General features: G+C 38.9%; 1 protein-coding gene across 1 annotated transcript in view; it reads left to right on the forward strand.

The window, feature by feature from the left end:
* Positions 1 to 9,624, forward strand: part of LOC126198638 (N-alpha-acetyltransferase 15, NatA auxiliary subunit-like) — a 30,274-nt gene extending 20,650 nt beyond the window's left edge. The window contains exons 4-5 of the mRNA XM_049935101.1: positions 7,151 to 7,248; positions 9,158 to 9,624. Coding sequence (XP_049791058.1) covers positions 7,151 to 7,248; positions 9,158 to 9,346 — 287 coding nt within the window. The 3' untranslated portion in view covers positions 9,347 to 9,624. The remainder of the gene's footprint in view (positions 1 to 7,150; positions 7,249 to 9,157) is intronic.
* Positions 9,625 to 24,994: the final 15,370 nt, after the last annotated feature.

Genomic DNA, 24,994 nt, shown 5'->3' on the forward strand with positions numbered 1-24,994 from the left:
AATGCACCAGCAAATTTTGAATGAATGATGGATAATCTTCTAAGGCACCTGAAGTGGACGATGTTTTTTTGCTATTTAGATGACATTATAGTGTTCGTAGAGACATTCGATGAACATATAAAAAGACGGAGAACCGTTCTTGAGTGTCTCCAACAAGGTGGACTGAAACTTAATGCAAGGAAGTGCCTATGGCAAAAGAAATCAAAATACTAGGACACCTTGTGTCAAATGAAGGTTTGCAGCCAGACCCAGAAAAGGTGAGATCTGTAGTGGAATTTCCTATTCCCAAAAGTATTAGAGATGTGAGAAGCTTCCTCGGATTATGTTCTTATTACTGTCGTTTTATCAAAGACTTTTGTATCAAAGTCAGGCTACTCCGAGTTGTTAAAAGCCGATGCTAAATTTATCTGGGGTGCTGCAAAAAGCTCTGACGACTGACCCTGTACTTAGTCTGTATGATGAGAGAGCACCTACAGAACTACACACAGATGCCAGTGGGTATGGGATTGGTGCTGTTCTGGTGCAGATTTCGGATGGAACACAGGAGGTTGTAGCCTATGCTTCTAGGACACTTACAAAAGTTGAGAGAAACTACTCAATTACAGAAAGAGAATGTCGTGCTGTGATGCGCAGATTTCGACAGTATCTCTATGGAAGGCCATTTACAGTTGTTGCAGACCATCATTCACTTTGTTGGTTGACAGGTCTTAAGGATCCAACAGGATGACTCACCAGGTGGGCACTATGTCTTCAAGAGTATGACATTACCATAGTGTACAAAAGTGGAAGAAAACACCAAGATGACGACTGTTTTTCAAGAAACCCTGTGCAAGACCATCAAGACTTTGATGAAGATAGTGACTGTGTCGCTGCATTCCAGGATCTCTCTACTGAGCAGAAGGAGGACGCCAAGATGTCTTAAATTATGCTTGCCTTAAATCGGTCAGAGGATGTGAAAGGATAATTGAAGGTAGTTAATGGATTACTTTGCAAGAAAAACTGTGATCCATTCGGAAAGAGGTGGCTACCAGTGATTCCTAAACACATGCTGTGTGTCGCACTGTCAAGAGTGCCAGAGGAGAAAGGCAATTTCTCAGAAACCACCTGGCCGACTCATACTAATTCCACCGGCCGAAATGCCTTTCCTGCGTGTTGGGATTGACCTCCTCAGACAATTTCCAACGTCTGCTAGTGCAATAGATAGATTATTGTTTGCACTGATTATCTGACACACTATGCCATTATAAAAGCTGTGAAAACAGCCCAAACATTTGAGGTAGCCAAATTCATCATAGAAGACATTGTATTAAAACACGGTGCCCCAAGCTCTTTAATTACGAATTGAGGGAAAGTTTTTCAATCAAATCTTGTGAAAGAGATAAACCTTCGGTGCAACATCACTCATCACATGACAACTGCTTACCATCTGCAAACTAACAGGCTTACTGAACGCCTTGACAAGACCTTGCCCGACGTTCTATCAATGTTTGTCATTGTCGACCAGAGCAACTGGGATGAGGTGCTACTTTTCGTGACGCGTGCCTACAACACCACCAAACAAGACACGACAGGATTTATGCTATTTTTCCTGGAGCACGGGCGTGAGGCGAAGACGATGATGGACACTGTGTTTCCGCTACATCCTGATGACGTGGATGACGACTAGATTGGCATGTGTTAACCAGAGCTGAGGAAGCACGGCAGTTAGCTCAACTCTGCATGCTGCAGGCTCAAAAAATGATCACCGAAGCTATCATGCGAGCCACCGCCCTGTTGTCTACCAGCCTGGTGACATCGTCTGGATCTTCACTCCTGTTTGGAAGGTTGGTCTCTCTGAGAAGCTCCTCAGGCGCTACTTTGGACCTTACAAGGTTGTAAGGCAGATACGACTCAAGACGACGAAAGATCAGAGATACGGTCCACGTCCTTCAAATGAAGCCCTACAAGGATCCTGCAATCCAGGGTAAATTCAAAGCTCCAGTGACAGGCAGCAAGCGGAAAGTTGACTAAGAACATAGTGGCAAGGGAAGTTCTGAGATCACCGCCAGAGCGAACATCAGTCATCGGGAGTCAGAGTATGCAGGATTGATGACTCATTCCCGGACTGGGAGGACGTAACATCGAGATGCTGTTCTCTTAAGGAGGGAGCAGTATCGCAGAAGAAGCTGAGTTACACAGTCGCTGTAATATAGTGGTTATGAGACTAGACTGTTGCATGGAGGTTTGTGAGTTCAAAATTCACCTGAACTGAAAAATTTTAATTTCTATATTCGGTTCGAGTACATTCTAGAAGTATCCACAAATGGCAAGACTCATTGTACTGGAATGTTCTGTAGCTGTGTATGTACCGTATGTGTTGGGTGTGTTGGGGCCGGAGGCAGTTTGCTCCCTGCTCTTATATGTGAGAGTGCTGAATAAACCTTCGTTAAGTGAAGTTAATGTTCGTCATTCATCTACTTACACCTTCTTCTATGTGACATTATTATTATAGAATGGAAAGTGAAAATATTAATACCTGTTATAATGAAAATGCTTCTGGCTTGGATCTAATTCGTTGATCATAATCATGAAATGATGGATATTCTAGAGGGAATTATTCTGTTATCACCATCGTCAGCCATTTTACATTCTCTTCTGGATTCAGGCATTTTCCAGTTTTCTCTATTGATTAAGTCTTCAATAACACACATCTGTGTAGTTGTCCTCTTAATCTTTTTTGGATTCTAAGAGATAAGTACTTCCTTATTCTGTTAACTATCATTTACCTGACTTCCTTTCATCATCAATACACATGTACATAAGATGTTCACTCCACCCCATCTCCGTATCAGTATGTTTATTTTCGTCTTTCCTTATAATGCCCAACATGCATCTCTAGTGCATCAGCGTAATGGTACTGGAAAAAGCACATTTTGGAACACTTAAAAAATGTAGTTCATCCACATTTGCACTTTTGCATCATTGCAGATCTCAGGGAGAGAGAAACTGGTAAGTTGGCATATTTTCATTCAACCATGACATATGGAATGATGTTCTGTGGTAACTCGTCTTCATTGCCCAAAAAATGTTCTGTAAGAATAACATGTGGTGCTCACCTGCAATCATCTTGTAAACATATGTTTAAAGAATTGAGCACCCTGACTACTACTTCACAGTACATTTTTTCCCATTTGAAGTTTATTGTAAGTAATCCACAGTTCAAAAGGAACAGTGATGTGCGTAATTACAATACAAGAAGAAAACATGACATACATTATTCCATGTCAGATTGTCTTTATTACAGTAAATATGTAACAGAGCATTTCTGGCTTGTGGTGAAGTGTGAACCATTTTTCTACATCTACATTTATACTCCGCAAGCCACCAAATGGCGTGTGGCGGAGGGCAAACCACGTCCCTCCTCTTGCTTTTGTTGTTATATTTAGTAGTAGTGGTTTGTGTGTGTGTGTGTGTGTGTGTGTGTGTGTGTGTGTGTGTGTTTGTGTTTGTTTGTTTGTCCCTCAACTTTTATGTGAACTGCAGGCAAATATACATTCCGTATTTTGACAAATTGATTTTCATATTTTGTGTTCTATGCTTCCTAAGTTCATATGGCCACAGAAATAAAGTAATACAAAATCCATAAAATATGTCTGATATTATTTTGTGTCTAATTTCACTATGAAATTTCTTGAAGTCACTTTTCTATTCTTATTTTGTATTTAAAGTTGTTACAACAGCTTTTCTTTGGACATGCAATGTTACTTCCATTTGGCAAATCCTTTCTTGAAGTTAATCCAAGGTTTGTGTTATGCAAGACAGAGACAGTGTAAAGACACCACAAACTATTCTCCACCTCACTCTGTGCAGTAATTTCACTTGGAGTGGTGATAAAGTAAGAAGCCAGCTGCATTGTATTTTCTGTACAGGATGAAATGGAGACTAGTGTGATGTAACTAGTGATCAAGCTGGTAGTGTTAACTGTATGTCACCCACAATGAGCACCATAATGGTTAAACAAACTCATCATCATTATACTAAAATGGAAATACAGGCTAAATGTTGTATTCCCACCTTGAGCATTCCAGTAGTCTGTACACTTGGGACTTCCACATCTGACTTTTCGCTATCTTCAAGATGAGGTTTTGTTACTTCAGAGAGAAGTTTGCATTAGCTGTTGTTGTGGTCTTCAGTCCTGAAACTGGTTTGATGCACCTCTCCATGCTACCCTATCTTGTGCAAGCTTCTTCATCTCCCAGTACTTAATGCAACCCACATCCTTCTGAATCTGCTTAGTGTATTCATCTCTTGGTCTCCCTCTACGATTTTTACCCTCCACACTGCCCTCCAATGCTAAATTTGTGATCCCTTGATGCCTCAGAACATGTCCTACTAACCGGTCCCTTCTTTTTGTCAAGTTGTGCCACATACTCCTCTTCTCCCCAATTCTATTCAATACTTCATCATTAGTTATGTGATCTACCCATCTAATCTTCAGCATTCTTCTGTAGCACCACATTTCGAAAGCTTCTATTCTCTTCTTGTCCAAACTATTTATCGTCCATGTTTCACTTCCATACATACTTTCAGAAACGACTCCCTGACACTTAAATTTATACTCAATGTTAATAAATTTCTCTTCTTCAGAAACGCTTTCCTTGCCATTGCCAGTCTACATTTTATATCCTCTCTACTTTGACCATCATCAGTTATTTTGCTCCCCAAATAGCAAAACTCCTTTACTACTTTAAGTGCCTCATTTCCTAATCTAATTCCCTCAGCATCACCAGACTTAATTCGACTACATTCGATTATCCTCGTTTTGCTTTTGTTGATGTTCATCTTAAATCCTCCTTTCAAGACACTGCCCATTCCGTTCAACTGCTCTTCCAAGTCCTTTGCTGTCTCTGATAGAATTGCAATGTCATTGGTGAACCTCAAAGTTTTTATTTCTTCTCCATGGATTTTAATACCTACTCCGAATTTTTCTTTTGTTTCCTTTACTGCTTGCTCAATATACAGATTGAATAACATCGGGGAGAGGCTACAACCCTGTCTTACTCCCTTCCCAACCACTGCTTGCCTTTCATGTCCCTCGACTCTTATAACTGCCATCTGGTTTCTGTACAAATTGTAAATAGCCTTTCGCTCCCTGTATTTTACCCCTGCCACCTTTAGAATTTGAAAGAGAGTATTCCAGTCAACATTGTCAAAAGCTTTCTCTAAGTCTACAAATGCTAGAAACGTAGGTTTGCCTTTCCTTAATCTTTCTTCTAAGATAAGTTGTAAGGTCAGTACTGCCTCACGTGTTCCAACATTTCTACGGAATACAAACTGATCTTCCCCGAGGTCAGCTTCTACCAGTTTTTCCATTCGTCTGTAAAGAATTCATGTTAGTATTTTGCAGCTGTGGCTTATTAAACTGACAGTTCAGTGATTTTTACATATGTCAACACCTGCTTTCTTTGGGATTGGAATTATTATATTCTTCTTGAAGTCAGAGGGTATTTTGCCTGTTTCATACATCTTGCTCACCAGATAGTACAGTTTTGTCAGAACTGGCTCTCCCAAGGCTGTCAGTAGTTCTAATGAAATGTTGTCTACTCCCGGGACCTTGTTTCGACTTAGGTCTTTCAGTGCTCTGTCAGACTCTCCACGCAGTATCATATCTCCCATTTCATCTTCATCTACATTCTCTTCCACTTCTATAATATTGTCCTCAAGAACATTGCCCTTGTATAGACCCTCTATACACTCCTTCCACCTTTCTGCTTTCCCTTCTTTGCTTAGAACTAGGTTTCCATCTGAGCTCTTGATATTCATGCAAGTGGTTCTTTTTCCTCCAAAGGTCTCTTTAATTTTCCTGTAGGCAGTATCTAACTTACCCCTAGTGATATATGCCTCTACATCCTTACATTTGTCCTCTAGCCATCCCTGCTTAGCCATTTTGCACTTCCTGTCGATCTCATTTTTGAGACGTTTGTATTCCTTTTTGCCTGCTTCGTTTACTGCATTTTTATATTTTCTCCTTTCATCAATTAAATTCAATATTTCTTCTGTTACCCAAGGATTTCTATTAGCCCTCGCCTTTTTACCTACTTGATCCTCTGCTGCCTTCACTACTTCATCCCTCAGAGCTACCCATTCTTCTTCTACTGTACTTCTTTCCCCAATTCCTGTCAATTGTTCCCTGATGCTCTCCCTGAAACTCTGTACAACCTCTGGTTCTTTCAGTTTATCCGGGTCCCATCTCCTTAAATTCCCACCTTTTTGCAGTTTCTTCAGTTTTAATCTACAGTTCATAACCAATAGATTGTGGTCAGAGTCCACATCTGCCCCTGGAAATGTCTTACAATTTAAAACCTGGTTCCTAAATCTCTGTCTTACCATTATATAATCTATCTGATACCTTCTAGTATCTCCAGGGTTTTTCCATGTATACAACCTTCTTTCATGATTCTTGAACCAAGTGTTAGCTATGATTAAGTTATGCTCTGTGCAAAACTCTACCAGGTGGCTTCCTCTTTCATTTCTTAGCCCCAATCCATATTCACCTACTATGTTTCCTTCTCTCCCTTTTCCTACTCTCGAATTCCAGCCATCATGACTATTAAATTTTCGTCTCCCTTCACTACCTGAATAATTTCTTTTATCTCATCATACATTTCTTCAATTTCTTCATCATCTGCAGAGCTAGTTGGCATATAAACTTGTACTAATGTAGTAGGCATGGGCTTCGTGTGTCTCTTGGCCACAATAATGCGTTCACTATGCTGTTAGTAGTAGCTTACCCGCACTCCTATTTTTTTTATTCATTATTAAACCTACTCCTGCGCTACCCCTATTTGATTTTGTATTTATAACCCTGTATTCACCTGACCAAAAGTCTTGTTTCTCCTGACACCGAACTTCACTAATTCCCACTATATCTAACTCTATCCTATCCATTTCCCTTTTTAAATTTTCTAATCTACCTGTCCGGTTAAGGGATCTAACATTCCACGCTCTGATCCGTAGAACGCCAATTTTCTTTTTCCTGATAACGACGTCCTCTTGAGTAGTCCCCGCCCGGAGATCCGAATGGGCGACTATTTTACCTCCTGCATTAGCTATGCATGTTTATATTGGTAACTGTGTGTAGTCTTGTAGTCAGTTATCTGTAATGTTTCAGGTGCCAAAATGATGTATCGTCTTGACCCATCTAAACAAGAGACTGCACTAAAATTGGTTACCAAATTGGATAAGGATATTGCTGACGTAAATCTACAGGTGAGCGTGTCAATTCCTACACTGCCTAAGCTCTTTCTGTTGAATATGTGTATTCTGGCATACGTAACAGTATGATACTGAAAGTCCTGAATGGAATGAAAATAATGAAAGGACCACTCACCATACAGTTAAGATAAAGCGCAGTCAATAGAATTGTTAATAACACTACAAATTTTGTTAAGCTTTCATACAGCGTCCTCCTTCAGAACTAAATAGTGCAAAACACACACACACACACACACACCTCCCAAGTATGATGCATATTTTCATGGGTTACACAAAAAACTATTGTGACATTTTCAAACAGCTGAGTAGTACAAGTTTAAAATTCTTGCCTAATTAAAGAGAATGGAGCAGTCTGATGACTTTCAAGCAGTAAAAGTTGAGTTACACAATTTTTAGATCTCCAGTATTTCCCTAAATCCTCAGGTAAGTAGTAGTTTCTACAACAGACACATCACTACCCCCCTTTCACTGTCAGATATTAACCAAGAACATTTTCAGAATTCTAACAAGGGAACCTCCCCATCGCCCCCCCCCTCAGATTTAGTTATAAGTTGCCACAGTGGATAGGCCTTGAAAAACTGAACACAGATCGATCGAGAAAACAGGAAGAAGTTGTGTGGAACTATGAAAAAATAAGCAAAATATAGAAAGTGAATAGTCCATGTGCAAGATAGGCAATGTCAAGGACAGTGCGAGCAAGGAACGCCGTGGTCCTGTGGTTAGCGTGACCAGCTGTGGAACGAGAGGCCCCTGGTTCAAGTTTTCCCTCGAGTGAAAAGTTTAACTTTTTATTTTCAGTTTATGTGACAAACTCTTATGTTTTCATCACTTTTTTGGGAGTGATTATCACAATCCACAAGAAAACCTAAATCGGACAAGGTAGAAGAATCTTTTTACCCATTCGCCAAGTGTACTAGTTAGGTGGGTCGACAACATATTCCTGTCATGTGACGCACATGCTGTTACCAGTGTCGTATAGAATATATCAGATGTGTTTTCCTGTGGAGGAATCGGTTGACTTATGACCTTGCGATCAAATGTTTTCGGTTATCATTAGAGAGGCACGTCCTTTCGTCAACTAATCGCACGGTTTTGCGGTGCGGTTGCAAAACACAGACACTAAACTTATTACAGTGAACAGAGACGTCAGTGAACCAACGGACAGATCATAACTTTGCGAAAATAAAGAAAGTAAAATTTTCAGTCGAGGGAAGATTTGAACTGAAGACCTCTCATTCCGCAGCTGCTCACGCTAACCACGGGACTATGGCGCTCCTGAATTCACACTCTCCTTAATATTGCCTATCTTCAGCATGGACTACTCAGTTTATATTTTGTTTATTTTTTCATAGTTCCACACAACTTCTTCCTGTTTTCTCGATTGATCTGTGTTCAGTTTTTCAAGGCCTATCCACTGTGACAACTTATAACTAAATCTGAGGGGGGTGCGATGGGGATGTTCCCTTGTAAGGAATAAAGGTAACAACTCACTGAGTAGTAGAGGCATTGAGTGTCTGAAATAAACTAGACTGAGAACTTTGCTAACTTTTGGATGAATCCTTTTTCTAGCTGTAGGGCAGATACACAAACATGCAAGCCTCTACGGCTAGGTTGAGGCAGGAAAGGATATGTCTGAAAGCTGGTGAAGTTCTCAACTTTTGGTTATGGGTCTTTTACTATTTCATGAGCTGTTACTTCTATCTTTCAAGTACCTGCACTCCACCAGGACTTTCCATTACTCAGGTTAGCATTTTGTCTTATAAATTGACTGCCATTTGTTTCAAAAATTGTGTGGATGATAATGACCATATACATGATTTGAGAGAAAAATAATGTGATTAATTTCCTTTAATTTACACAGACTTGTGTTTCAGTTATTAATAAATAATTATTTATTAAACAGAACTGCACAGAAGTACTTCGCCTGCTGAAGACTGGTGAGCTGGGAACCTGCTCTACGACCACACTGGCACACTACACAGCACGTTGTCACTCTCTCTTCCCATACGCACGTGCTTTTCGTCCTGCAGAGGCCACCAATGCTTCAAACAACCACATTACTGAAAACTGTGTCGGGAACATTGTCAACTGATGCCGGATTGCAGCCATTGCTTGGAGCAATGGGATTTCAAGTGCTACCCTCGGTATTACTGACTGAGTGCAGACCACTCCGACAGTCCAGGTCCGGGCATGTTGCCTGATATCAACTTACAGCACTGAGAATATGACACATTGCTCTTTAAATTTTAGAATGAGCTGTCTTTTTTTTCCAGTTTATGCACGTGTGCGGAATCTCCAGTACACATTTTAAAAATTCGTAGTTGTGTCAGTCTTTCAAAAACGTTCGTGTAACTTTTTTTTTTTTTTTTTTTTTTTTTAAGAAATATGTAGAAAATGTAGTTGTGGAACCAGAAGTACCCAAAAAAAGATCTTGAGTTAAACACTTAACTCTTTCATTTAGTTCAATTTATTGGTCATTGGTAATAATTACTTTATTCTGTATTTTGAGTTTCAAATGAAGTTATCACAGAATCATGAGGAGGCTGCAACAAGAGACATTGTCGTCAGTGAGATCACGCCTTTGAGTGCATCGAAACATTAGAAGACAGCACTAGTAAACTCATTGAAATTTAGAGGAGGAAATCCATTTAAATAATTATTATAAACTGAGTGACATTTCATAGTTAAGAAAATGTTTGGCTATCAAGCATTTATTCATTGTATTTCATCATTTTAAAAATGCATAGTGCCTGACTTCCAGAAATTGTATTGAAGCAGCAAAAGTAGAGCAGAGACTTGTCTTGCCATCAAGACTGTAGATATTAGTTAACAAAATGTGGAAGTGATACATCAGCCCTTTTCCTTAACTTACATTGATGTGTCAGAGTGTCATATTGCCTTCTTCTCGAAGGTTGGATGTAGCAATAGAATTAATAAATGCTGCGACAATTACTGAACTGTTGTGTGTGTGAAAAATCAGTGAAGCAGTCGTGATACAAACACAGGACATGTTGCTGAGCTCTGTGGCACTGCAGAGGATTGTACTTGCAACCAAAACCAGGACTTCAGCATCAAGTAAACCCAGATATTCTTGGGAGTAAACTACATACTGTGATCAGGAAGAGTATCAGAGTGTGACTGTAGCTCTAGTTGTGTTGTTTTAACAGCGGCTGCTGTTGTTGAAGATGCAGTCACAGATTTGCTGTGGTTGTCCATCAGGCACAAGAATCTTCCATCTGTTGTATAAAGTTGTATAACTCTGTAATTGTTTCCTTTTATGAGTATGTATATTTTGTAAATATTTATTGTGTGTTATATTTTATAGGTAGTATTTTCTGAAATATATCTTTTGTTACAGACATTCTGAACTGTAATAAGGTGCCTTTTCCCGCTTCATGAACAAAACTGTTAAAAAATGTTTGTGTAGTGTATGTTGGAATATGTAAAACATGCATAATCTTTAACTGTAGAATCTACATTTACAGAAGGATAGATTTTGAGCTATAATATTGTTTTCGTCAGAGCATGATTAGCGCATGTCCTGTGTGTTTCTTGGCCAAGTTCAAGAATGTATGAATTATATCATAGGACACAAGTTATATTGTGAAGCATATTCCTTAAATACAGAGCAGTGACACTGAATGCCTAAGGTAAACACTCAGTATTGCTACAAAATTTTGAACTTTCAATTTTTTGTACAGTAGAATTTGTCCTTCCATGATAATATTTAATGGAAGCAATCTTGGAGTGTTTTCCCAGTGTCCATTTGTAAAACATACTCTTCATGAAGTGTTTGAGTTACTGCTCTGTATACATGTCCATTCATGTAGATACTCATGTCATCTTCAACACTTCTCTGATTCTTTTGTGTCCGAAAAACGAACAAAGTTGTTGGCCATTGGCTTTGTAATCTGGTCTTTCTTCCTGTTTGAAATGATTATTAAAAAAATTATTTTGACCGAATTTGGGAAGTTACATCATACAATCAGTTGAAGAGCACCATGCTGCTTGTCATCTGCATATATTTCACTTTTTTAATGCTTGTGTATTGTATTTTATTTCATGCTATTGAATAAAAGTGTGTTCAAGAAAACAAAATGTAAAAATATGTATGGTATTAGTTAGCTGATCTTACCAGCATTTTATAATAATTGCGAATGCTGTTAGCATGAGTGGTGTGAACTTCACTGTACTGATGGTTGTCTTGTCCATTCCATTTGCATGCATGTAAAAACTAAAATTTTGTTACACTTTCTCTTTTTGTGACATACCAATTTACTTAAGTGTTGCAAGTTTTCAGGCTTCTCATAAAAATTGTAACAATAACTGGATTCCGAAATAATTTAGTGTGCCTGCTGCTGTTGATCTTTGATGATCACAGCTATGTATTTAGCCACTTTAGTTTGTCATTCCAGTTTATTTAGCCAGTGGCACAGATTATCAACACTTACATAAAACACAATTGTGTTCTTGTATCAATTTGCATGTATGTAAACGTGCAAAAAGGCTTAATTTATCTTTATTGTTAAGTTTTTATCCATTACACATAAAGTCTTTGCAAATATCCTGGTAAATTATTTACTACATACATTTCAAGGATTAAAGAAAAATGTCTGCTCCATTTCTAAAAACTGTCTATTTGTAACACCAGTTGAGTCCTGAACTGTCCATAAATAAATCTCAAGTTATTTTGTGTGAATAAATAAAATAAAAGCAATGTCTTTCTTATAAATAAGACAAAACAAATATTAGGCCAGTGTTAAAGTGAAGTGTAAGCAGTATGTACATCACAGTAGACTTTTTCCCCTGAGAATTCGTATGCCTGCTGGTGATTGTCATGGACATAAAATAATCCTTCCCTAATGAAAATGCCACTGTCTGTAAATAGGATGCGGGAGGGAAAATTCACATTGTTGGTATTCGGTCACTACCTTGACAATGGGGTTGGCTCACTGGTTCTGCCTGCGTCCACATCTGTAAGTAAATGATAAACACGGAGAATATTTCACCAGAAATAGACACTTTCCTCCATGAAGAAGTAATTATAGGTAAAAAATGTCTTTCACTAACAGAAGACTTGAGATGTTCCCATTTCCATTTTGAAACCACTGACTGTTTCAAGACCTCAAAGTAATAAGATGACATATGAGAACTTTAAAGAAGTATCCGTGATAACAGCAGAATCTTCAGAGCCAACCGTAAAGACTAGTGGCATATGAGTAAAAGAGGATGCATATGGAGGAAAGGATTAATATAATCACAGTATCAAGAGGAATGTGTCATTCACTTAATTATGAATACCAAGTGCATGATGTTAAACACTCACAAATGCACACTCTTGTCATAGTAGTTTGATATGAAGACCAGTTAGGCTACTTGCCGCAAGATTATATGGACTTCAATACTCAAGATCATGCAGTTCAGTCCATAGTGTGTGCTCATAAAATTGCACTGATGGAATTGTCATCAACTGTGGACACGGTAACTGTCATCCCATCGCTAACTGCGAATCACTCCTAATGATGACAAGAAACCCATATCCATAGCAGTAAATAAACCACACTACTTAAAATGACATAATTTAATGGAGGAGTTACCAGAAGTATGAAGTGTTATCAAAAAATAAGACGAATGAATTTTTTTTAGCAGCAGCTGCTGGCACTACAACTATTTGTTGTAATTCATCTGATAGCCTGATACGTTGAAACAGGAAATGTCAAGTTGGAATACGTACTGACTTGTCAGTCAGCGTCCAGAGAAGCTAGAGTAGGATTGTGTTTACTGTGTCCATCGTGCATCATGGATTTTGAACAATGCGTCAACATTAAGTTTGATTTCAACTTGCAAAATGGTGTCAAGAAAACTCATGACATACTGAAATTGGTTTACGGCAATAATGCTTTAAGTCTGAAGACTGTTTAAAAGCAGTAGGCGTGATTAAAAGTGGAAATGAGTCCGTAAAAGATGAGCAACGTTCATGACATCCATTAACCTCATAAATGGAAGCAAATGTGGCAAAAGTTGTTCATTCAAACAGTCGAATAACTACTCAAGAGCTTTCTGAAGAACGCAAGGCCTTTCAACTGGTAATTTGCAAACTAGGTGAGAGTGCAAAATTTGTTCCTGGACTTTTAAATGATGAACAGAAGGAAAATCATTTGTCGGTTTGCACAACGTTGAAGGATTGTCTTCATTCGGATCTGGTCTTCAAGTCCAAAATTGTAAGTGGAAATGAAACTTGGGTCTGTGAATATGACCCTGAGATGAACATTTAGAAATCTCAGTGGAAAAGCAGTGAATCTACTCGTTCTAAATAGGCAAGTCAGTCAAAATCGAATATCAAATCCTGCTCTCCCCCTCCCCCACCCCACCCAATATTGACGGCACAGTGTGATCAGGGTTCATTCCAAGGGCAACAACTGTAAATCCCAAATTTTTAAGGGCATACTGCAATGTCTGTGAAAAAATGTACAAAGAAACAGACCAGAAAAATGGGCCAGTGGCTTCCTTCTTCATCAAAACAATGCATTGTGCCACCCCTCACTATTGATTCGCAAGTTTCTGTCCAGAAAATTATTCCTGACTGTTCACATGTGCCTTACTCACTACATTTAGCACCATGTGACTTCTAGCTCTTCCCAAATACCATATATACTCGAATAATCTGCACCCTCGAATAATCCGCGCACCCCAATTTTGAGGAAGAGGAAAAAAAATTTATTTTTTCCTTGAATTCGTTTTATTTACAAAAAAAAAAACAAAAAAAAAACAAAAACATTGTTCCAATGTTATGATGTGTTCAAAAGTATGTATAACAACTACTGGTTTGAAGCAGCTGGCCAGGGGGCGGCCAGCGGTGTGCAGCTGGCCGGCTGGCCCATTAGACGGGCGGGCGGCCGGGGAACATTATCACCGCCAGCTGGAACTCTACGCGTACCTACAATAGCAAAAGAAAAAAAAAAAATGTGCATTATCTTGTTTAAGAATTTGTTAATACGGTATGTGCAATAAAATATTTTAGTCAATACTGGTACGTTTCCTCTCTTACCACTCTATTCATCACTTTCATTGTCATCACTAGCGGGAGAATCATTGTCGTCTTCACCATCGTCCCATAGAGCGTCGTCCTCTGTTCCATCCTGTGAATTTGTGATTCCACATTTTTTTAAAGCTTGGTTGCGGAATGGAGTCCCATGCTCTTTTCACCCATTCACAAATCTGGGGCAAATCCGGCCGTTTGATTTTTCCACTAGGTGTGAACTTATGGTTTCCATCAGCCATCCATTGCGTATATCACTGTTTAAGTGCAGCTTTGAATGGCCGATTTATACACAAATCTAGTGGTTGTAGGATGGATGTTAGGCCTCCAGGGATAATGACCAAGGCAGTTTTCCTTTTTTGTAATTTGTCTCACACTTCCTTAGTTATATGTCCGCGGAAGCTGTCCAGGACCAACATGTTGCGTAAATTCAGTAACGCACCAGAATGACATTGCCAAACATGTGTCACCCAGTCAGTTATAAGTTCATTGTCCATCCACCCTTTCGGATTCACTCTCACTAATACTGGTATGCCTTTTACTGATATTTTTGGAATAGTTTTCCTTTTAAATATCATGTAAGGTGGTAGCTTTCGTCCATCGCCAGTTACACACAACATACTATACATCTTTGGTTCTCACTGCCACCAGTTCATATCATGATGCTGGATTCTCCTTTCCTGTTCACTTTGTTGTCAAGCGGCATCTCAAAATAGACTGGCGTTTGATCCACATTACCAATTTGCGATAATATATAGGACTGTTTACAGCGCATATTTATCACATAACGATGAAAATTCACTATTTTTTCCTCGTAATCGCCTGGAAGCCGCTGAGCGATAGTAGTTTTCCTCCAGAATCCTAAACCATTTCGGTTGAAAAATCTTGATAGCCAGCCCCGGCTAGCTTTGAAACTGGTAATGCCTAGTTCTTTGGCTAAAGACAATGCTTTAAATTGGCACATTTCACTCATCACTGCGCATCCATATTGTCGCTTCTCATCTACATAATCGCAGAGCCTTTTCTCGAGGTCCAGATGCTTCGCTTGTTGGCCGCGAAATGCCCGACAATTACTATTAGTTTCTTGAAGCTGTGTTTTATTTTTTCGCCAGTCGCGAATATAACTCCCACTCACGTCGTCCTTTCTTCCTGCTGCACGGTTTCCAATATTCTCGGCTTCTTCAATAATTTCCACTTTTTCTTTAGCAGTGTACGAGCGATAATGAGAACTTGTAGCCATAATTAACAAGTTTGAAGACGTTAATACTTCACTCCTAACGTGCTACTGATGCGTCACAGACTGAGGCCACAACAATGCACTAGTATAATGGGATGTATTGTTGGAGGCAGAGCAATACCAACAATGTTTCGAATAATCCGCGCACCCCAGTTTTTCGTCCTAAAATTCGGGGAAAAAACTTGCACGGATGCCCAGAAAGTAATGCACCACATTTTAATCTTCAACTATTCCTTATTGAACATAATGAGAATTACACACACAAAAGAGTGGTGTTTTATCTACACGCCCTGTTTCTCCACATAGTCTCCATCCCGTTTTATGGCCTTCCTTCATGTATGCCCTGTCGGTACCAATCCTTGTTCTGGTGGCAGAGCAGTGCTCCTCTGTGTGAACTTCCATTGCTAATTAACAGATGCAGCACCAACTGCTGAGTCGTAATGTGTCTGTCCTCACGAGTGACAACATCAGCTTACTGCCACATGTCAGGTGTGACAGCTGTGGATGGTCTCCTCGACCGCTGCAAATCGTGGAGCTCCGCCGAACCGCCTTCTGATAACATCGCCCTCCTTGCCCAGCGACTAACTGTACTTCTGTCGACAGCAGTTGCCCCAAAGACTTTGCACGAGCGTTTGTGAATATTCCCCACAGTTTCTTTCTCTGCAGTGAGAAATTCATTGATGGCACGTTGCTTGTAACGTACATCACCTACAGACGCCATTTTGAAACTGTCCTGCAGCTATGCTATCTGTCGGAAGTGACGAAAACTTGGCGCGCTCACTCAGGAGACTTAAAATGTACATTCATAACATTTTGCATTTGAGCATTGTTTTTGCCTAAAAAAAAAGGGGGGGGGGTGCATTACTTTCTGGGCAAGCCGCGTAAAACTGTTTTGACACCATTCCTGACATGGAGAGGGCCACAACAGAGCAACTGAATCTCTTTCCAAAATAAATGTCCCGTAATGGTTTGCTACCCAAGAGCAGAACTTTGAAGGAGATCCAATGAAATTCCATGGAAGCTTATGCTTTGTTTCTAATAAAACTATTCGCCATATTTTTTTATCACATCTCGTATATCCATTTAAATACATTAATGTGTACAGTACCATCTATTAAGGGTTATGTGAGCAGGACAAGATTATTCTTGTGAAGGGCACACAGAAGGAGGCAAAATTGTACCTACACTATGGTATCAATTATTAGAAAATAAAGAAGACTGGCAGCTTTGTCTGACCAAATGTGGCTTTGGCTCTGGATGTGCTCTTAACGTAAGTAGGTGTCAAACTCATACACTATCACAACTGGTCACAAATAGCAGTTGCAGCTTGATATTGTCCAAAATTTTTATTGCGTATAAGCATTTAGTGCATTTTCTGTTGGTTCAGAATGGAGTCATTAATATTCTGCAAAAGCTAGGTATGCCCAATCTGCATAGTGTCTGTCTGCCCATTTATTTAATGCATCTCAAAGTAGTGGGTTCTTCGACTTGAGACTGCTCTGGCCCATAGGACAAGAGTATAAGCTAAACCTCCAAGAGAATTTTACACAGTGACCTAACAATGACTTTTGTCCAGAATGAAACATCACTTATATGATATGCCAAAGATCATCCTCATACAAGATATTCAGTCTGAAAACAGCGCAACTCTCTAGAGATGAATCTGCATTGTGTTAATGCCCTGTGAAAGTTCTTGTTCCCTCTCTGCCCCCCCCCCCCCTCCCATTTTTCCCTGTCTGTCTGGATTATGAGATGAGTGCTGTTGGTAAAAGTACAAAAAGTAGATTCATAAGTGAAATGATGATATAAAGAGACAAATTGAGTCTCATAATTTACTTTGTGTGTGTAGCATATGAGGGTAGTATTATAGGTCTGGTAAATTTCCATGAAAGAATGGAATATTTCTGTAGTGCCTTCATGGTTGGTAAGCTTGGTTATTCCGAGGATCATATAAAGAATTTCAGTTGTGTATAGTGAACAGTTCATTGTTGACAGCCGTCTGAATTGATTATTGTGCTGACATTGACTGAAAATGGTTATGCTGTTGTTAAACATTTTCATTTGAATGGTTGGACTGCCACACAAATCAAAATAGAATTGGATGAAGTTCACATAGACTCTGTGTCATTGTTGAACACAATTTACTTTTGAATGAATAAATTTAAATGTGGTCAGACAAACACCAAAGAGGAAGCGCACATCGTCCATTCAATTGAGGTCACCACAAAAGAAACTACAGACAAAATCCACGATACTGTAATGTAAGACCACCAAAAAAATCTTTAAGGTAGATGAGGCTGTAGGTGTCTCAGCTAAGCAAGTACATAATACCCTGCACAGAGAATTGGCTATGAACAAGCTGTGTGTGAGGTGGGTGCCACGACTGCTCACAGTCTACCAAAAGCACATTTGGCACAACATTTCATTGCAATATCTGGTAATGTGTTTAACTGCAGTCTGCAAGACTTTCTGTCGATTTGTGACTGATGATGAAACCTGGATCCAGTGTTACACACCAGAGTGAAAGCAGCAGTCAAAACAATGACCAAAGATGAGTGAAAGTGCACTGAAGAAGGCACAGATCATAATGTCAGCTAGTAAGGTGATGGCCACTTTTTTTAAATCACACATAAGTGATAATGGTGAAAGTGCATGAATTTGGGTTTAAATTGGTTTCTTCATCCAACCTATTAACCAGACTTAGCCCCATACGACTTCTTTCTCTTCCCTAACTTGAAACCTTGGCTTGCTGGGAAGAAATTTTCATCAAATAAAGACTTGATAGTTGCAGGCAACTAGTATTTTGTAGAGTTTGACAGAACCTGTTGTTCCAGTGGTATGGAAGAGCTGGAGGATAATGGACAAAGTGTGTGTCCCTCAAAGGACAATGTGTCAAGAAGTAAGGTGAGTTATTTGTGAAATAAACATTTTTTCTAACTTTCTTACCAGACTTGTAAAACCATCTTTGTATATGCAGCATAGAGGAATGTACATCTTTACTGTGGGTAATCCCATCTCTCTGCCCTGGAAACACTTTGACCTGCCATATAGACAATACTGTATAAAATTGTAGTGCTTGTCTAAAATACTAGAAAAAGAATGTAGCAAAGCTAGGTGGAATTGGCTTTCTTCTTTAAATTTCGACAATTTTTTAACACTTTAACCCGGTAGTTTCCATGATCATGCTATCCTACTGGCTGTAGTTTACAGGAATGCATCGTTTTGTTTAAATGGCTATAGCACAGTAATTAAGTAACAAATTTTCAATAACTGGTAACAAACAGACTTCTGATGTTCAAAATATACATTATCACATAAAATAAACTTTCAGGTTCTATACTTTGAAGCACTCTTCGAAATAAAGTCCTACTCTACAGTGTCTTCCTGGGAGTTTCAAGCTAGTCTGTTAAGAGACAAAGCCTGAAATTTATTTTTGCATCTTCCTTTGCATTTTCATTGGCTTGATAAGTAATAAACACATTGTGCACTGTGATATTTAGTAACGTAAATAAATTCAAGCACCACTTTACACATTTTTCTTTCCACAAAGACAGCTTTTAGTTCCTCGTTCCTTCTGACTCGCTCACTTTCTGACACAGATCCTAATGGCACATGATCAAAGGTATCCCCACATTTGACTGTTGTCAGTCATCAACAGATGGCACAGCAATATAATTTTACATGCAAAAGTGCAACTGGTGACTACATATTCAGGTTTCTACCAGTGCAGATATTAGCAGCATATGATATGTACTCGAGTTCATGGTTTGAGTGGTTACATACATCTTGACCTATTAATAAGCCAGTTTATCCCAACCTTTGCCCAACATCTATGTTCACCACATCCTTATCTGAAACCAGGTTCTTCAAATGAATCCCAAATGGTATCATTGCTCGCACAATTGTTATTGAACAATCATTCAAAGTGTGATTGATAAATGATACGTTAAAGAACTGCTAATGGAATGAAAGAAATTTGATTTATACTCCTACCATTAACAGTTGTTAGCTGTTTTTAAAGGTCAGCTCAACACCTAAGTTAAGAATAGGTGTGATCCTATATGATGAGGTGAATAGTCTAATTCATGATGGACTCCATCAAATGTCAAATAAATACACACTCCATACATCCATAACCAAGCTGGGATCGTACAAAATCTCATAAAAAAAAACTCGCTGCCTGCTCCCCAAACCATATGATTGGATCACTTTGAAAATTGCTTTTAGGTTCATTAATTGTGGCCAAAATATGGCCTAGAAATATCATCAGAACTAAAATTTAGAAGGTGACCCTTGTTCTCTTATCAGACACATTAACACCACCACAGAGATCATATTAAAAAATTTTAAATATGATTTGTTTGTTCACTGCTCCAGCTTCAAATATGTGTGTGATGTGTTACTGATCTGAAGCTGTAAGTAGACTGATAAATGGTAAGCATGTTCATAAATTGTGAGCACCGAACTGGGATTATTGCATGAAATTAAAACTCCTTAGAGCAATTGAGGGGGGCGGCGCAACAGTGGTCTAACCAACCCTCTCCAATACCGAAAATGAGATATTGGTGCATCTGTTGTCTAGTGAGGTGAACTACCTTTCTATCATGTGGCATAGACCAATATCACCTCATACATATTATTTAGAAGCCACTAATTTCTTCCTTCGAACAAACTTCCGTTTTGTTTGAGTGCAACATTGATCCAACCCAAAACAGCTATTGAGAGGTCAGTAACTGGACCACGTGTAATAACGCCAAGTATGGCTGACATTCAGGGCGAGAGTGATGTCTCAAGCAGTGAAAATAACGAAGAAACTGTGGAAGGAAAAGGGCAAGGTGTATACATTCCTGGGACAGGAATATAAAGAAGATGAAAAGAAATACAGGAGAAGAATATGTAGGGAGAACATAAGCAGATTCAGAAGGATGTAGGCTGCAGTACGTACTGGGAGATGAAGAAGCTTGCACAGGATAGAGTAGCGTGGAGAGCTGCATCAAACCAGTCTCAGGACTGAAGACCACAACAACAGCAACAGGCAAGGAAGTCCACCAATGTAAAGAAGGCCCACCATGTGGTTGTCAACATAAGTGTTATGCATGTTGCAGTGAAGAACAACGTGAAACAGTGTTCAAAAAGTTTTGGAATATGTGTGACTTAAGCATACAAAATGCATATATTAGTGGGCGTGTGAAAGTAAACCTAGTGAAGAAAAGATATGGTGCAAATGGAAATGAGAGCAGGAGACAACACACCTGTGAGTATTATATTTTGTTAGATGGTAATGATAAAAGAGTTTGCAAACAGGCATTCATATCTTTGATTGGAATGAGTAATGGTAGACTTTGGAGCGCAGTTTCACAGAAACAGACTGAGGGAACACCAAAACAAGATGGTCGTGGAACACATGGAAATAGACCCAATAATACTAGTGATCATCAGTCCAATTTAGTTGTAAATCATACTACTAGTTTTCCATTGCTCAAAGTCATTATTCAAGAGCTTCTGCTCCAAACAGAAAATATTTGCCTGAAGGTCTTAATGCAGCTATTATGTATAATCTGTATGTTACTTGGATGAAACAGGAACATAATCCTGAAGATATTGTTAGTGAGCATATTTACAGGGATATATTTTAAATACAAAATTCAACCTCTCGTTTTTCCTCATCGTCTACTGACACATGCAAGGTGTGTGATACATGCGGAGCAAGATGTTGAAAAAGCTAATGTCCAAAAAGAGTTCGATTTGCATTAATTAAAAGCGCAACAGGCATATAATAATCTAAAGACCGATATAGCTTATCCTTAAGGTCACAGTTCTGTGAAAGTGATAGCATTCGATTTGCAACAAGCTCTGCCTACTCCACTAGTGAAGGGCAAGTAAAAGAAAATTTAATGTAACTGAAATGCAACAGGTTGATTTCATAAGTTCAAAGCCTTTAACTGATAAAATAACTGATCGTAAATTTACTGAGGATAAAGAACCTGTTGCTTTCAGTCGCATTTCGGTGCTGAAAGTCTTTGTTGAACAACCATGGAAATATTGTGTCAGGTATTGGTATTCAGATGGTATAGAGCAAGGTGCATATGAGTATATTGTTAAAGGACAAAGAAGAAAGAATAAATATGCCCTTGAACTACAACATGTTCAGCTAGTACCAAAATATTCCATCCCAAGGCCAATAAACCCAAAGAAACTTAAAGATATTAATGAACTTTTGAAATATGTTCCATGCATTCACCATTCATTTTACAATAGTCTGGTATCTCAAAACAGAACTGCGAAAGATGAAAATATACAACATATTGTGGAGGATGACAGTGAAGACATTTTTGATATTCCTGATTGTGTATAGTAGGTTACTGTGCAATCTTGCAAAAAACATACTGAAAAAGAAAGCTCTTGCTTATAATCATACGTTTATAATCTTAATATTTTACTGACAGAACCACTTTGTGTAATGTGTTCCTACTTTAAATTCATATTAAAACTTGTAAGAGAACCATTAGGATGAACATATGATTAATTACATTACATTGGCAGATAACATTTTTTCTTCTTCTCATGTACACAAAAACGTCAGTGCAGCAGTGGTCTAACCAAGAAAATGAGTTGCAGGTGCCTCATAAAAACTTCAATATTTTTAAAACTAATTCACAAAAGACTTTATAACATTGTGGTTAAGTTAACCAAACATCTAGGAATACACCACTACCAAAAAAAGTTGGCTTTCCAAATTGCAAGAAAAACCACAATTGTATAACTTTGACCTTCTGTTTCTCTATTTCTTAAAAAAAAGTGGCTTAGACCACTGGTTCACTGACTCCCTCAATTACATGATCCTGTAGCTCAAAATTAACTGACAGAACTTCTCCAATTTGATATCCAAAACAACAGAAAAGGAGAGATCATATAAAGGTGAGAAGACATGTAGAAAGCCCTTCGTAGAGCTATTTGAGAATATTAGGTATATTTTTTGAACCTATCATAAAACTGATTAAGATGCTGTCTCAGTTTGAAAGGCAGCAAAAGCTATCTGGACACACATAATGTCAGGTTTGTTTCCATGAGTCCATGAAACTGTCGTGTCTCTGACATTGAGTTAAAAATGCAGAAGGAAGATTTTTGTATTATTCTTTGTGAAATGGTGCAAAATACTTAGTGTATCTTATTATGGCCATATGCTGTGTTACAAGCCACGCTAAAAGACAGAAATGGATAGCTGCAAGGGCTTTGTCAGCATGATTGAGTAATGGTCTGGTTTCAGCTGTACTGCAGAGTAGTTGTTTCCATTTAATGCACAATATTTTGCCAATGGCCCAGCATTCAGGTGCTGTGAATTTTAGTTTGTTACTTCCACTTGCTGCCTAGAGTCCAAGTAGATTATGAACTGTTGTTGGTCTAGTGCCATTACTAATAGCAAGTTCTACTCCTGACATCCTTTGATGCTTTTTTGTTTTCCACAGCTTACACTGTTATTTAGTGAAACACACACTCTCTCAGCATTCTTTAGCTCTGGTGGGTGTAATGGCCAGTTGAGATATTAATAAATTGAGTGCCGGACCCCAAGCCTTGTTTAAATTGAAATGTCTGTTAGTGTTTGTCAGGATTTCTGATATGTTGATTGACATAAACTCCTTAATAATGCTGTCCCAAAACTTGGCATTTGTACCATGTTACTGGTCTTATCGTACTTCATTTCACGATCACATTCAGGGCAGTGCTTGGTGACAGCTGATCTGCCTTGTTGTTTTAGTTGGGTGTATTGCTGATGTTCCTTTCAACTCCCCTCACCCAAAAAGACATGCCACATTCACATAAAATGTGATACACATCAGGCATTGCCGGCCAGGGTGGCCGAGCGGTTCTAGGCGCTACAGTCTGGAACCGCGCGACCGCTACGGTCGCAGGTTCAAATTCTGCCTCGGGCATGGATGTGTGTGATGCCTCTTAGGTCAGTTACGTTTAAGTAGTTCTAAGTTCTTGGGGACTGATGACCTCAGCAGTTAAGTCCCATAGTGCTCAGAACCATTTTTGAACATCAGGCTTTCCGTGACCTAAATTATCTTTAACATTACAAAGAATACCTTTTATCTTAGTTGAAGGAACAAAATATACTGACTGCCATGTTTCCATAGAAGTCTACCACTCTTTCCAGATATTGGACGAGCATTAGATAGATTAAGCGATTTTTGGCATTTTCATCCTCGGTCTCAGTCTCAACCTCTTTCTGATTTTGACTGCATCGCCCATTCAGTTTGGTGTCTGAAAGTGTTAGAGCTCTACGTACTAGAGTCTTTAGCTTGAATTTCTGTGTGACAGATGGTGATGGCTGGGGATGTGGAGACAGGAGTCAGTGTTTGTAGGTTTTTTATATACACTCAGATCCAGGGATTTGTCCATTCTTCTATTAACTAAAAAATAAAAAGAAAGGTAGCTGGCTCTTTTTCAAGTTTTATTATGAATTTTAAATTACTGCAGATAGATTTTAAAAGTTGTAGGAACTCTTCAAGCTTTACTGCTCCGTGTGACCAGTATAATATGTTGTTGTTGTTGTGGTCTTCAGTCCTGAGACTGGTTTTATGCAGCTCTCCATGCTACTCTATCCTGTGCAATCTTCTTCATCTCCCAGTACCTACTGCAGCCCACATCCTTATGAATCTGCTTAGTGTATTCATCTCTTGGTCTCCCTCTACGATTTTTACCCTCCACACTGCCCTCCAATGCTAAATTTGTGATCCCTTGATGCCTCAAAACATGTCCTACCAACCGATCCCTTCTTCTAGTCAAGTTGTGCCACAAACTTCTCTTCTCCCCAATCCTATTCAATACCTCCTCTTTAGTTACGTGATCTACCCACCTTATCTTCAGCATTCTTCTGTAGCACCACATTTCGAAAGCTTCTATTCTCTTCCTGTCCAAACTGGTTATCGTCCATGTTTCACTTCCATACATGGCTACACTCCATACAAATACTTTCAGAAACGACTTCCTGACACTTAAATCTATACCCGATGTTAACAAAGCTGCATGCCCTCAATATCAATGAAAAAATTAATAATTTTTATTTACATTAATTAATTACTCAAGAAGTGACAGCTGTAATTTAGCAAGCATATACTTTCTACTCTGGAGAGTCAGAAGCAGAAACAGTGGCCAGATGTAGTGCTCACTTCAGCTTTGCCAGATGATGGCAGGAGTTTAAGGCTTTTGACAACAGAGAGCACACTGGTGGCACCATAAAATATTTTCCATCTCTCTCAGCACAGAATGCATTGTGCTGCCGCCTTCTTCTGTGCACAGCACTATAGTTAGTTAAGTTAATCACTGTGCAGTACATGGTTTTATTGTGTGTTGTAGTTTGTGAAGCAGATGAGAGGAATTGAATTGAAATTGATTGGACGTGTGTCTCGCTATACTGTACTTCTCAACATTAATTGCAGATATAGTTTGAATGTTACATG

This window comes from Schistocerca nitens, chromosome 8 (assembly GCF_023898315.1).
Source record: "Schistocerca nitens isolate TAMUIC-IGC-003100 chromosome 8, iqSchNite1.1, whole genome shotgun sequence".
NCBI lineage: Eukaryota > Metazoa > Arthropoda > Insecta > Orthoptera > Acrididae > Schistocerca > Schistocerca nitens.